At 35.9% G+C, this 14,317-nt stretch overlaps 1 protein-coding gene across 3 annotated transcripts in view; it reads right to left on the minus strand.

Moving 5' to 3' along the window:
• Window positions 1–14,317, minus strand: part of RELCH (RAB11 binding and LisH domain, coiled-coil and HEAT repeat containing) — an 85,703-nt gene that overhangs the window by 56,062 nt on the left and 15,324 nt on the right. For all 3 annotated transcript variants that reach the window (XM_090285422.1, XM_090285423.1, XM_090285421.1), the window contains exons 3-8: window positions 7,520–7,591; window positions 7,355–7,410; window positions 7,141–7,254; window positions 2,145–2,348; window positions 1,950–2,041; window positions 1,073–1,366 (exon numbers count right to left, since the gene is read on the minus strand). In XM_090285422.1, coding sequence (XP_090141548.1) covers window positions 1,073–1,366; window positions 1,950–2,041; window positions 2,145–2,348; window positions 7,141–7,254; window positions 7,355–7,410; window positions 7,520–7,591 — 832 coding nt within the window. The remainder of the gene's footprint in view (window positions 1–1,072; window positions 1,367–1,949; window positions 2,042–2,144; window positions 2,349–7,140; window positions 7,255–7,354; window positions 7,411–7,519; window positions 7,592–14,317) is intronic.

The following is a 14,317-nucleotide window of genomic DNA, read 5'->3' on the forward strand; positions in this document are numbered from 1 at the left end:
TTTTCTCTAGAGTGGCCTTTGAATACCAAAGGAAATACATGAAAGTCCTCCTAACACGAAAGGACTACTGTACTACAAATGCCATTACTGTTGAGTGTCAGAACATAGATTTTTTAATGACTATATCTTATCCATATTAAAATAAATGCTCTATTTCAACTTTGTAAGCACTGTAACCTTAAAGAAAAAATATACCTAGTAGGTATACAAAAAGCTGTGGTTCATGAATGGAAAGCTTTGCTTAAAAACAAACAAACCAAACACTTCTCACTAACAATAAGTACCTATAAGTTGCACTCTTCTGTTATATCCCAACAGTGGGTATAATTCCTCTCTGTTTAATAGGAGGAAGAAGCATGACTTTGTGGTACACAAGGCAGCACAGGACATTTGTGAGCATTAAATAAGTTATTATATGTAAAACTCTCAGAACTGTGCCTGATGGATTAGAAAAAGGTTCATTAAATAGTCCTCTTTTAAAATTATTTTTTCACATTATAATCTAAACAATTTTTAAATCATATTTTGTCTCCCCTAGAAAACATGAACATGAGTGTTGGGACCATGCTTTTGCCATCTGAATTCAATCACTGCAAGCTATTAGAAATTAAATAAACGAATTAAAAGACTATTAATTATACATCATCAGTAATGGAAGCAAACACAGGAAGAAGGAGTAGGAGCAAAAACCATTCCGTCTTTATCACAGGCAACCATGCACTACCAAACCCCCTTCTGAGTCTGACAACAGCTGAGGAATAGAGAAACGGTGAAGAGCACAGGGTGAAGGCATCGCAGTACATAGTGACATACGTGCTATTTATGGGTTTAAGTACTTAGCTATGATGGAACCTACCCCATCTATGGTTTATGCCTCTTTAATGTAATTTAACTTAGTAATTAGATTTGTGATATCCCTTCCTGTGACAGGTACTCTACTGTGTTAATACCAATGTAAAAGTTAATGCATCTGTTCTACAAAAGCAGTTAAAATAAGAAATGAAGCTCTTCCAACTTGACAATGCACTAACTGGCTGAAAGACGCATTTCGGAATACAGGACACACACTAACCTATTAGGTTTATCAAAATGGACTGTGTTGTTGGTTGATGGAGAAGAAGATGGTACTCCTCCTCTTTCTCTCCTAGGTAAAGCGTTTGGGAAGGTCTCCTTAGGAGCAGTGGAATCGACTTCATCTGATTTTGAAAGATGGATATCCTTGTTTTTTCCCTCTTCGGAACTATTTGTAACTGGTTTCTGTCCATTGTCCTCAGAGTCTTTGTGAAGAGACTGATCCAAAGAAGGTTGAACAGAGTCACAAATTACTGGGATAGCAAAGTGTTCATTTTTGAGAAAGTCCATTTCACTGTAGAGAGGAAGAGAAATTATTAGACAACAACTGTACTTTTAAAAACTCAGAAGATAGCATAAACCTCATAATGGGTTTAACTCCTTAAAGTGGAGCATAACAGGAAACGGTTAGGCACTGATTAATCTTTTCAGTAGTATATTTACTGATGCTTCATATACCTTTGTATATGAAGAAACTTTGTTTCTTCATTTGCAAGATAGGAATAATTCCATCTAAGCCACAGGATCGTTGTAAGAATTAAATTAAATAATGAATTAGAAATGTGTGTAACACTAATGTGAAGGAATTATTTATATTTTATTGATACTGACAGAACTCACGAAAAGTAAAAAATATCTTATTCCTTGGTTCCAAGATATAATTGCTTCTTAGGTCACTATACCAGTTTAATAACTTTTTTGGGGGGTGGTGGGGTGGGGGTGGGTCAGGACATATTAAATATGTAAAACAATTATAAGACTTTCTTTGAGAAAAATTACAATGTTAAAATTTATGCCTGACAACTGAAATATTATTTTTTACATTTATATAATCTTATAAAATTAATGCTTTTTAGAAATGATGATTAAATACTAACCTTTCAAGTCTTCTAATTTGTTCCATCAAAGACCATTTCTCACTATTTAATAAACTAATTTTATCTTCTAATTTCTGTACTAGGAAAGAGTTCTAAAATAAAAATGGGAGAAAAAAGAGAAACTCATGATCTCATAGTACGCTTTTATGTATTTTAAATACTTTTGGTAAACTTGACTAGTTTACTGTCGCTCACCTCTACAGTGTGAGGAGTCTCAGGGGTTGAAGGAAGGTTGCCTAAAACTGGTGTGAGAGCCTCTAGCTCATCTTCTTCTACTCCACTGGCCACGTCCACAAGGTCTTTGCCAGTCACTTGATGATTTCCAAAGTCTCGGTAGAGTTGCAATAAATCTGGAGGTTTTGGAATGTTTAATCCTACATCATCCCATAGTTCAAAGTCCTAAATAATAATAATGATAATAACAGGGTAATATTTTTTAAATCTCGAGGCAGTTTCATCCTGCACTTCTGAGGTTTATTTTACTTTTTATTGCTAATGTCTTAAAAATCGAACCCAATCACAATTTTGTTGTATGTTCCATAAGAGCTTTATAAAGTTCCACCAGAGTAATCAATCACATGCAAATACATTGTTCTACCATTCCCCTGTCCATTAATACATCAAAATTTAGTATTAACTTGATATCTTATAGCTTAGTTGTAATTTACATTTATTTGAAAGATCTAACTGTGATAAATACTCTCAGTCCTTTGAGGGCTTATGAATAATGGGAACAGCTATTACTGAGTTAAATGTGAGACAGATATAAGATAGGGTATTAAAAACAGGAGCTTTGGAGAAAATCAGACCCAAGTGTAAAATTCATATCTCTCTCCACTTATTATTATCGTTAGAGATTAATTTGAAACTTGAATAAGTTATCTGTAAGATGGGCATAATACTTATCTCTTAGGGTTTTATCAAGGATAAAAGCTATTTTAAGGCTATAACAGAGCACTTGGCTTACAACAAGTACTAAACAAATATAATCTTTTAAAAATTTATGAAATAAATATTACATATATTATTCAAATGTCCATTTATCCATCTGTATTCATTATTTATTAGCTATCCATCCTTTCCTTAGAACCAGGGGAAAATATTGTCACCATTCAAGGAATCTGACAGTTAAAGAGTAGGGACATAGAGATGTAAGTAGCACCTAAAGCATCACACATATTAGGATTGAAGAACTGTCCAGAATTCAGAGAAAGAAGTCCGTTTTGGTCTGGAGGTGAGGGTAAGGAAAAGTTTCTGGAAGTTGATGGCCTGTGCACTTTCCTGGAAAAGGTTAGGTATTCATGAGGCAGATGGCCCTGAAAGCATAGGGGAACTCATTATTTCAGAAGCAAGGGGAGGAACGAGCGAAAACACAAGGCCCTGAAGGAGCCAAAAATGCTCAGGGAGACGCAAGCCCTTCTGTTTATGTATGATTATAATGAACAGGCAAAAATAATGTGACGAGGAAGGTAAAAAATAAGCTAAAAAGAAAGCTGAGAGTGCTTAAAATTTTAGACCTGGTAAGGAAGAAAAAGCAGAAGGCAGGAGAGGGGACTGATGTGAAAAACGGGGAGGGAGTAGGGAAGTGGGTAACGAGGCCAACCACAGATGCGGGGCAGTGAGAAACAAAGCGCGGCACGTGGCCGTGGGGCAGGCGACTCCCTCCAGAGGGGGACAGGGCAGCTGCCAGGGGCCCGGAGGTGTCCGCTATTAGACTGTGAGATGCGCCGTCACAGACGAAACGGGTCCTCAGGGAACAGATTAGGTTTCTTTAGGGCAAAAAGGACACACTGAAGAGAAGCTGACAATATACCAAGTTTATTTATGATTCAATAAAAGTTTCAAATGGCACAAGAGAAAGACAGGATGGGAGGTAAGTCAGTCATAAAAGACAGAACTGGCAGGAGGGAAGCAAAGAGCAGTAGGACAATGACTGCACGCAGATAAAAGTATGAAAGAACTAGCAGCAAACACTTATTGTGTGTCATGTATGCAGATACTGAGATGGACAAGCGACTATTTTAGCCCTGGCTAGGTAGCTCGGTTGGTTGGAGTACCATTCCGATAAGCCAAGGCTGTGGGTTCGATCCCCGCAGGGCACATACAAGAAGCAACCGATGAATGCACAAATGAGTGGAACAACAAAAAGATGTTTCTCCCTCTCTAAAATCAATAAATAAAAATTTAAAAAAGAAAAAAAGATTTTTTTTTTTTTTTAGCTTCAAGGAGTTTATAGCCTAGTCAGAGAGACAAGAGATGATTCCAGGTAACAGTAAGTGACATTTAGAGGATAAAACGGGGGAATGTGATAGAAAACAGAATCCGGTGAAAAGCCTGAAGATCTGGCCCGGGTCTGCACCTGAGAGCAGTGAGGGCTTCAGGGAGCACTGGCTTCAGGCCAGCTGAAGGCAGCACTAAACGTTGCTTAATGGTTAAAAAACGGGTTATTGATAAACACTTCCATTGCCTTTCTTATAACAGAAAACATCTCTGCTAAGGTATAAACAACATATAGTAGACTACACAAGTTAAACAAATCCACAAGCTAATTTAAAATATACAATTTGCTAAATTTTGACATGTATACACCCCTGAATAGATCACCACAATCGATAAAATGAACTTGTTCACTCCCACAGTCTCCTTGGACCTCTGAGCAACCCTTCCCTCTTATTCCTCCCACCTGCCTTGATCCTAGGCAAATACTGTTCTGTTTTCTTTATATTTCTTAGAATTTTATGTACATGGAATCGTACAGCAAGCACTCTGTTGTTTTCTTTCATTCAGATTAATAATTTCAGATCAATCCATGTCGTATCAATCAGGAGTTCACTCCTGTTTACTGCTGAGTAGTATTCCAATGTTAAGGATATAAGAATTTATCTGTTTTTTAAAGATGTTAATTATTTATTTTTAGAGAGAGGAAGGGAGGGAGAAAGAGAGGGAATGAAATGTCAATGTGTGGTTGCCTCTCGCATGCCCCCAACCGGGGACCTGGCCCGCAACCCAGGCATGTGCCCTAAGAATCGAACCAGTGACATTTTGGTTTGCAGGCCAGCACTCAATCCACTGAACCACACCACCCAGAGCAGAATTTTTAATGTAATCACCTGCTCTTGGATATTTGTGTTGTTTCTCTGATTGTTGGAATTATAAATAAAGCTGCGAAAGATCAGTTCATACTGGTGGTGAATGTTTTAACTTTTTAAAGAAACTGCTGAAGTGTGTTCCAAAACAACTGTACCATTTCGCATTCCCACTAGCAATGAGATTTCCAGTTGCTTACCATCCTTGCCTAGACTTCATACAGTCTTAGTTAGGCATGCGAATTAGTGTGCTGTGGTGTCTCATTGTGATGTAATTTAATTTCCCTAATGATTAAAGATTGTATTTGCCACCCACATATGTTCTTTGTTGAAGCCTCTGTTTAGACTTTTGTCCATTCTTTTAAAAACTGGGTTGTTTTCTTATTGAGTTTACAGAGTTCCTTATATATTCTAGATATAAGTCCTTTATCAGATATGTTACTTGCAAATATTTCACCCTACCTATGGGCTATGTTTTCATTTGCTTCAGAGTGGCTTTCAAAGAGCAGAAGTTATTAACTGTGATAAGAACAAATATGTTGAAAAACATCATGGTTTTGCTGTCATATCTAAGAAATATTTGCCTACCTTCCAAGGTTGCAATAAATTTTTCCTATTTTTCTTCTAGAAGTCTTACAGCTTTAGAATTTATATTTAAATCTATGATCCATTTGGATTAATTTTTGTGTATGGTTTAAAGTTCATTTCTGGGGGGACATATAAATAGCAAAGTTTCAGCACCAATTGTAAAAAGACTATGTTTTCTGCATTTTGTCAGAAATCAAAAGATCATCTAATGTAAGTCAATCTCTTTGCTCTATTATATTTCATTGATCTATTTGTCTGTCTTCATGTAAATAAGACTGTCTTGACTACAATATCTTGAAGTCAGGTAAATCTCCTTCAATACTTTACATATTGTTGGATTAGACATGGTAAAATGTTACATAGGATTGTTGGGTAATGTTATGTAGGATAACTAAGGGAGTAATTGAATTGCTATCTTTCCTTGAGAACATCCATTTTTGTTAAAACCCACAGGATATTTCATGGACCAATGGGATATTCCTGATTTAAAATGATGGCCTCCAGATTTCTACATAATAAACTTTCTGGTACTTACTTTCTCCTAAGGTGCAAGATCAAACTACTCTATTACACTAAGAAGTCAAAATATTACAGAGTTGAGAGATAACACTAAAACAAGCCATCATTCCTTTGCTTATAAGATTTTATCAGAAAAACTGGTACATTTACTCCATGGAGTACTACACAGAAAAAGAAGGAAATCCTCCCTTTTACGACAGCATAGATGAAACTGGCAAATATTATACTAAATGAAATAAGCCAGTCAGTAAAAGACAAATAACATGTGATCTCACTTATAAGAGGAATCTAATAAACAAAATAAACCAACACGCAAAACAGAACCAGAGACATGGAAACATGGAACAGGATGACAGTGACCAGAGGGGAGTGGGGAGGGGGATAGTGGTGGGAAGAAGGGGAAGGGACGAGAAAAAGGACATGTATGAATGACCCACAGACATGGACAACAGGGTGGGGACTGACAGTGGGAGTTGGGGCTTAACTGGGCAGAGGAGGGCAAAGGAGGAAAAATTGGGACAACTGAATTGAATAACAATTAAAAAAAAGATTTTATCAGGAAAATAATGAGGTTCTAAAATGGGCTCATATTTAAACAGATACTTCTTATATTCACACTCTTGTTCAAAATATTCTCACAATTGCTATTATTTATCATCTTAATTATTACAATGCTTTTGAAGAGGATTTATAAGTATACATTAACCGATACTACCAAGTAAATATTTAAAGGAAAAACCCCCCAGCACATTCTATAAAACATAGAAATATGAGTAGATTATATAGTTACTAGGTGGTTGTACAAAGCTATCTGGAAAGGATGAGAAGTCTTTATGTAAAAAGAAGAAATCTGTAAGTCAATAGAATACCAGACTTGTGTGGGCAAGGAAATGTGTTTGGGAACTAGCCTTATACAAGTTTAAAAACAAAATAACAGAGAAAATAAGTACATTTTAAGTTAAAAAGGATATAAATCACTGTTAAAAAAGTAACTGTACCTGATCATCATTTTCATCTGAAAAGGTTATTGATGTAAGCTTGTAGTTATTCTTCAATAAAAATTCATTGACTAAGAAGTTTAGAGCTCTCTTTTCAAGAGGTTTGATGGGCTCCTGGAGGCAAAATAATATAAAATACCATAAGTTTTCCTCCTTCAATACATATGCTACCATTTTATGTGGAAGATCCTTTTGCTGTACCTCATTCACCTACCTGAATTTCAGGACTTGATTTGTAATTTTTTCGTTCCTGTAAAGGAACTTCATGTTCTGGTGGAAAAAATATAAATAATATTTTACTATTTTACATTTAAAAATATCTCAGCTACTTCTACATTGTCAAAGGAGGAAAAGTCTCAAAAAATTGTATGTATACCACCTGCAGCCTTTGTCAGGTTGGCTCGGAGGGCCTGAATGGTCTCCTTGGCTTTCCGTAGTTCAAACTCCAGGACTGGACAGGGATTTGGAATAAACACACACAGGCATCCAACCAAGGAAAGGGAAACAAAAATAAAAAAATAAAAAGCAAGGATGGGTATGAAAAAAAAATACAATTTGTATTGAAAACAGAAAGCATGCAATCTTTATGAAACTTGTGAACGCATGCAGCAGAGTTGATTTGCAAGCAAACTGGTGAATGTTTTCCATAGTTTAGAATTCAGGGGATTATTGATAAAATGTTCTAGCTGTCTGACAAGGAATAGCTCTATTTAAAAATAAAATCTACGGCAAACTCTCATCTAGGTATATGAAAATACTAGTAATCTGGGTGCTTCTGTTACACTCAGTCTAGGAAAGGAAATGCAATGGAATGTTCTCAGGTAATATAATTTTAGGGGAAAAGATAAAAATTAGATGCAGTCCAAGCAACTACACTTAAAAGAAAACCTTAGGATTAAAATGTAAAAGGTACTTTTAAATGCACTATCTAGAATAATGCTATAAATCAATATGCAAAATTGTTAGTGAATATAGCCCTTCATTAAGCTGTTGATATAGTTTAAATATTTAACAAATGTTGGGAAACCTGTAAATTCTTCTACAACCAAGCATTTAATTTTTTTACAAACAAGCATAGGTATGTTAACTGTATATCCTTTTTAAAAAGTTCCTAAGGGTTTATTTTAGGTTTCATTTTAAACCAAAGGGTAGAAATAGTTTGTCTTTTAATTTCTAATTAAGATCATTCTAAAGCAAAATATTATATACAATTCTAAAAGATTTAGTTATCTATGGATACTAACTAAAATTATTTAGAATTTCAAAGTTTTGATAACTCTTTAAATAGGTATTTTTTTTATGGTAAGAAGTATTAATGAAACACAAAAATTTCTCCTTCTACCAGAGTCTGATTATAAGATAAACATTAATACTGAGGAAATGTTTTAATAAGCTTTTAATCATGAGCAAGATTTAACTGTATGTATCTTAACTGGGAATTTTATTTAAAATATATGAACACTGCTCTAAAATAGAAATAAAGCCTTTTCAGTAAAGTAAACCTCTAGGAAAATTAAGTCATCTTTGTCACAACTAAATATTAAAAATTTATCTTATTTAAATAGTTCTGCATAAAAGCTAGCAAATTAAAATATTTTAATATGCAAATTTTTCCTGATTGACTAATAAACAAAAAAAGAGATGGCAAATGAGATGCTATCAGAGACAACAGAGCTATAAAAATATATGGAAAAATTAGGATTCACTCAGTTTGCATATTTTCATTGAAAACTTAAAATTATAACTGAATCACATCTCATACATGAAGGCCAATTATTTTGATGCACAGAATTTCACTGCAACGACACAGAAGCACAACTCAGAATCAGATGACGTGTGTGTACGATCTTGTTTTTGGTAGTCAGCAATGCTGATCTGCAAACATTTCTGTGCAACAAAGTTAAAATATCTTCCCAAAAACTTACACTTCTGGAAGCTCTTAGAGTTTGTGTTAAAAGTTAAACTGCACACATTTAGTGTATAAGGTAAGCACAGAGTAGGTTTACATTTTTTAAAATTTTGAAACTCAAGGTAATTGGTTTTGATTTAACAATACTTGACTATACTTTAAGTAAAATGAGTATGCCTATTATGCTTTCAATATCACAATTTACGAGGCATATTACAGAACATTGCAGATCAGAAATGCCCTGCACCCGAGACAAAGATGAAAAAGAAACAAGAAACGAATGGGTAAAACAGAAACTGTGAAAAACTCAAGTCCAACTGGTGCAAGTTTGGGTGACCAAGGGCAAAAGCACTGAGTGACCACGGCACAGAAAGCCAGAAAAGCCCATGTCAGACGGCAAGAATTTAGGTTTTTATGCACATCCACATACACACTGCCGAATGCCATTAAAAGGTATCAATGCTTTGAAAGACAGTGCTTATCAAAATGAATTCACTCTGCTGCATGTTTCTTAATATACAGTATAGATTTTAAAAGACAGAGGCATATTGTTGAGGCTACAGCATATCTCTATAAAGGCACAGTACGATCAATTAACTGCAGTTACATGAGGAAGCTTCCCAAGAAAGGTCTCAACAGCTATATTTACACATGTGTGAATTTGTTTCTCTTTATTAAAAAATTAACTATTATGTAAAAAGATACACTGTACCAAATAATTTTTAAAATATTATAATTTTTTACAGAAATGTTTGAGGATGCGTATGTTTTTAAAAAACACTGTAGGAACCAATGACCCATCTGCTCACTCCACTATCACAACCTGACACTGATGAATGCAATTTCATTGGAACTAAAGTAATAACTGTAAAGATGTAGGTATAGTCTAATAATGCATATTACAATCTTACCACAATATTAATGATTAAGTCAGTAAAAGCAACTCCAGATCAGTTTAAACAGTTATTTCCCAACCAGGGTTGGATAACACCGGTATAATATCAGGGGCACGTGAGTGCTGAAAGATCACGCTCTCATGACCTGGGAGATGTAAAACTGACTGTGGAAACACCAAAGGTAAAACATTAAATTTCAAAGCAGAAAAAAATATCAATCCTTTGATGCTCTGGCTTAATACTAATATTATCTTGAAATATTTGCTAGTCTTAGTTCCTTTTGGCACAAAACTCAAAATATTGTTTCGGAAGATCTTTTTCATAACAGTGATCAGTTAAGTATTTTTTCATTCCCATTCCTGTTCACTATCAAAGAGTTCAACTCAATGGGGCGTAGTCAAGAACCCTGCCATATCATGGGAGACATAAAATGGTCTTTCAAGTTCTGGACTTTGTTCTTCTTCTGAATATAAAGTAATTTGACTTCATAATAAAATACCACTTCTCCAGCTTTAATACTTATTTTATTATCCCACGAACACTTCTAGGAAAAGGAAACATTCTCTTACGACTATGAGTTAGAATAAAAATCTATTCCTAAAGTAATATTACAATCCCCAAACAGTACCATCAGCACCCGCCTGGGCTTGGAGAATTAGAACAGGCATAGGACTATTTGGCATGACTTGGTAGATAGTGAGAAATAAATGAATGGAAAATAGATGCCATCTTCACAGTTTGGAGACATTTAGTTTTCTATAGTCATCAAAATGGGGAAAAAAATAACCTTCTCCAAGCCGTAAAAAAAAGAAAAAATTCCTCCCATTACTGTGCCTCCTGCTCACGGTCTCTTATTCTGTTTTCTCCACCACCCACCTCCAAGCTGGTGTTTTTCAGAGTCATCCTCAGCTCTTCCCTACTCTACACACTCCACTGGGATGAGAGTCACAACCTCTGGAGACTCAGAAACCTTTAAACCGTTTCCCTAAGATAAAGACCTACCTAGTTACCCCCCGGACATGCCCACCCGAAGGCCTCCTGAGTCCTGAAGTCAGTCCTATCTAAATGAATTCCACCATCTTCCCTCAGATCTGCTCTCCCCTCTCCTCCTTCAGCCTCTCTCCGTTAGTGGTACCACTACCTGCCCCGCTGATCAAACAGGAAACCTGGAGTGCCCTCTTCAGTTCCCCCCTGGGCTCCCTCCCACATTAACTAAAGGTACAGGCCACAGTGATTCCAACCCTGAGTAACCCTTTAAGTAAGCATTCATCTCAGGCATCTCTGCAGCTGTCCTAGTTCAGATCTTGATGACTTATCATATAAATTACACCAACTACAACCATATTAAAGGCTTATTGCCTTTAAACTCCCGTTGGAACATCTGTCTTATTTTAAATCATACAAAATTTAAGTATAGTTCAAAGTAAGAAAAACAAATGTATTATACTAGGGGATAAATATATAATAAAAAGACAACTAGGCTTATTTAATCCTGGGAATGCCGGATATGCATACTGCAGTCCAATAGCTAAGAAATGAGAGGGATACTTATGCTGCTCCTCACCCAGGGCTCAGGGCCAGGTTTCATCCTCACAGGCAAACACCTGACTGCTATTTTAGAAGGCCTAGTAGATTATGTAAGCTTTATAAAGGCTTCCTATGTCCACTGCGTTGATTGCTGTTCCCAGAACAGCATAATACCTTGAATACAGAGTAAGCACTCAAACATTTGTTGAATAAATGAGCATAATAATACTTGATGTCATATGTAATAAATCTGAAACATTACTGATCTTACCAGCATTGAGTGTCTTTCCTACAAATTAGTTTTTGTAGTTCTCTAGATCCCAACATAAAACTTAAGGTGTGAACTAGAGAATACAGTAACAAGTAGAGATATGAGAACAAATAAAGTCAGAGTCTCTGATGCTAAAAGATGGATCATGTGAACCTTATATAGATCCTTAAAACCATTTCCAAGTACTGAATACTTATTTGCATTAGAGATATAGACATGTTTCAGTAGACATTCCTGGAGAGCAGAAACTATCTATTTCATGTTTTTATATCTGGTGTATAGCGTAGTCCTAACACATTGCAGATGCTCAAAATGCCTAAAATAAATTAAAGGGTGGCCATCACACTATGAAGAAAACTTCAAAATTTAAGAGGTACACAGAGTAGGTGCTCAATAAACAGTTATTCATTTACAGACCTTTTCCTTTTTGAAAGAACACCTATAGGGACTGAAAAAAGTCCATTTTTTAAATTTGGGAAAAAGATGGTAAGAATAATGCTGAAAACTAATGTAGTTTCTATTGTCTGACAAACAATAACAGCCAATTAAAGGTTGGAGCACACTCTACATTTGCGTGGTAGGCCAATGAACTCAAGACCTGTGTCATCCATAACCTCTTTCTGCCCATAGAAAATAATAAAAGAGACTTTTGTTTTTCCTTTTTGTTCTATAATGCATTTAAAACATTTAATTCTTAGTCCTGGCTGCTGTGGCTCAGTAGATTGAGCGTCGGCCTGCGAACCAAATGTCGCTGGTTTGATTCCCAGTCAGGGCACGTGCCTGGGTTGCAGTCCAGGTCCCCAGTTGGGGGCGCGTAAGAGGCAACCACACAGTGATGTTTCTCTCCCTGTTTCTCCTCTCTCTAAAAACAAATAAATAAAATAAAATAAAAGTTCATTAATTCAAAAAAAATGCAACTATAAATAAGGACTCCAAATCCTTCATTTAAATAATAATAAAATAAAATAAAATAAAACAAAACATTTGATTCTTAGTTTCTTGGTCAAGGCATTTTCTTTTAAATCAATAATGTTTACCCTAATTAGAAATACTAAAATATCTGAATAATGATGAGACTCTTAAATTTTGACTAAATCTAAAATTTAGAGTTTCAAATGTAAAAAAGAAAATAATTATATGCCCAATTTCTGGGTAGAAGTTATTTTCTAATATGGGACCCCTTGAACAATAATACAATATATAAAACTGGATACATCTGGTTACTCTTAATAAAATAAATACCATATGTTGAAATATTTAATATATAACATATATTTACTATGTAATTATATATAACATATGCTACTTGAAATAATTAGTTGGTTAAATCAGTCCTAAAATTATTCAAACAATTTCCATTTGAAATAATTTTTAGATATTACTGATATGATTTGCTGTTTGGAACATTTGTCAGTTAATAATGCTAACGACAAATCATGATCTGATACAGAGGGCTACATGAAACCCTTCCATTGATATCCCCATTCAAATGGTATGGCTATTGCTTAGACTGCTGAATCTTCTCTTAGCTTCTGCGGAACTAGAAGCAATTACATCATTTTTAAATCATATAATACTCTCTGAGGTTTTTAATATTCAATACCTTAATTCTCAAGCAATGACTAAAACCCATATATTGCAATGTCATTTTGAATCAGGTCAGACCTCATTCTTCGCGCTAACAGGGAGCATATGGTACAGCGAACAGCGGGCTCTGCTGCCGGGCTGTCTGCATCTGAATCCTACTTCTGCCACTTAAGTCCTAAACAATCCCTCTGAGTGCCTCAGTTTCCTGGGGAGGACGATGATAATTTAATGACATTCCGGACAGTGTTTAGAATGCAGTCACTTTTATGCAAAATGACCACAGCAGGTAAACGTTTGGTAGGTTTTAACAAACTTGTCCCAGTAAATGGAAGGAAAATTCAACAGCGTTGGTCAGGAAGAATCCGCACTGTGGGGGTTCCCTGACTCCACAGGCCCTATCTGTCTCACGTGGCTTCTCTCTTGTTCCAGGAGTGCCCACCATTGCGGTGGTGATCAAAATATTATACTAACTGGTGTGTCTGCCTGCTATCCCCATCTCTGTCAGAGTCAATGTCCTATGAAACCTACAATTCCTAGAAGGTATTCAAGAATGACTTCAGTGACAGGAGAGCCACGGTGTTGAGGCACCAGAAAGGTAGCAGACATTGAACACTTAAGGGGCCAGCACTGCTACACTGGTAATTCCAAGGTGGACCCCAGCAGGATACAGCTGGCCGAACACTGACACAAACTGGTCTTCTGAAGTCTCTACATACCCAACGGTGACGCTCAGAAGGCAGAACTAGTGGGCAGGTGGGAAGGCAGAGGAGCCTAGAATGAGGAACCAAGCAATCAGAAAGAATGTTGTTGTTCTTACTGGAGGCCCCAGCTGTACCAAGCAGTAACCCTTTCTTTTCTAGATCATAGGAAAATCAGAAGTTTCTGGAGAGATGCTGTGATGGTTAGGGAATACCTCGGGAACTCAAGACAAAGTTTTATTCAACAACCAGCATGGAAGTATTTCAACCAGTTTTAATGGAGCTGTAC

The sequence above is a fragment of the Furipterus horrens genome, unplaced genomic scaffold (genome assembly GCF_987537825.1).
Source record: "Furipterus horrens unplaced genomic scaffold, mFurHor1.1.pri manual_scaffold_8, whole genome shotgun sequence".
Lineage (NCBI taxonomy): Eukaryota > Metazoa > Chordata > Mammalia > Chiroptera > Furipteridae > Furipterus > Furipterus horrens.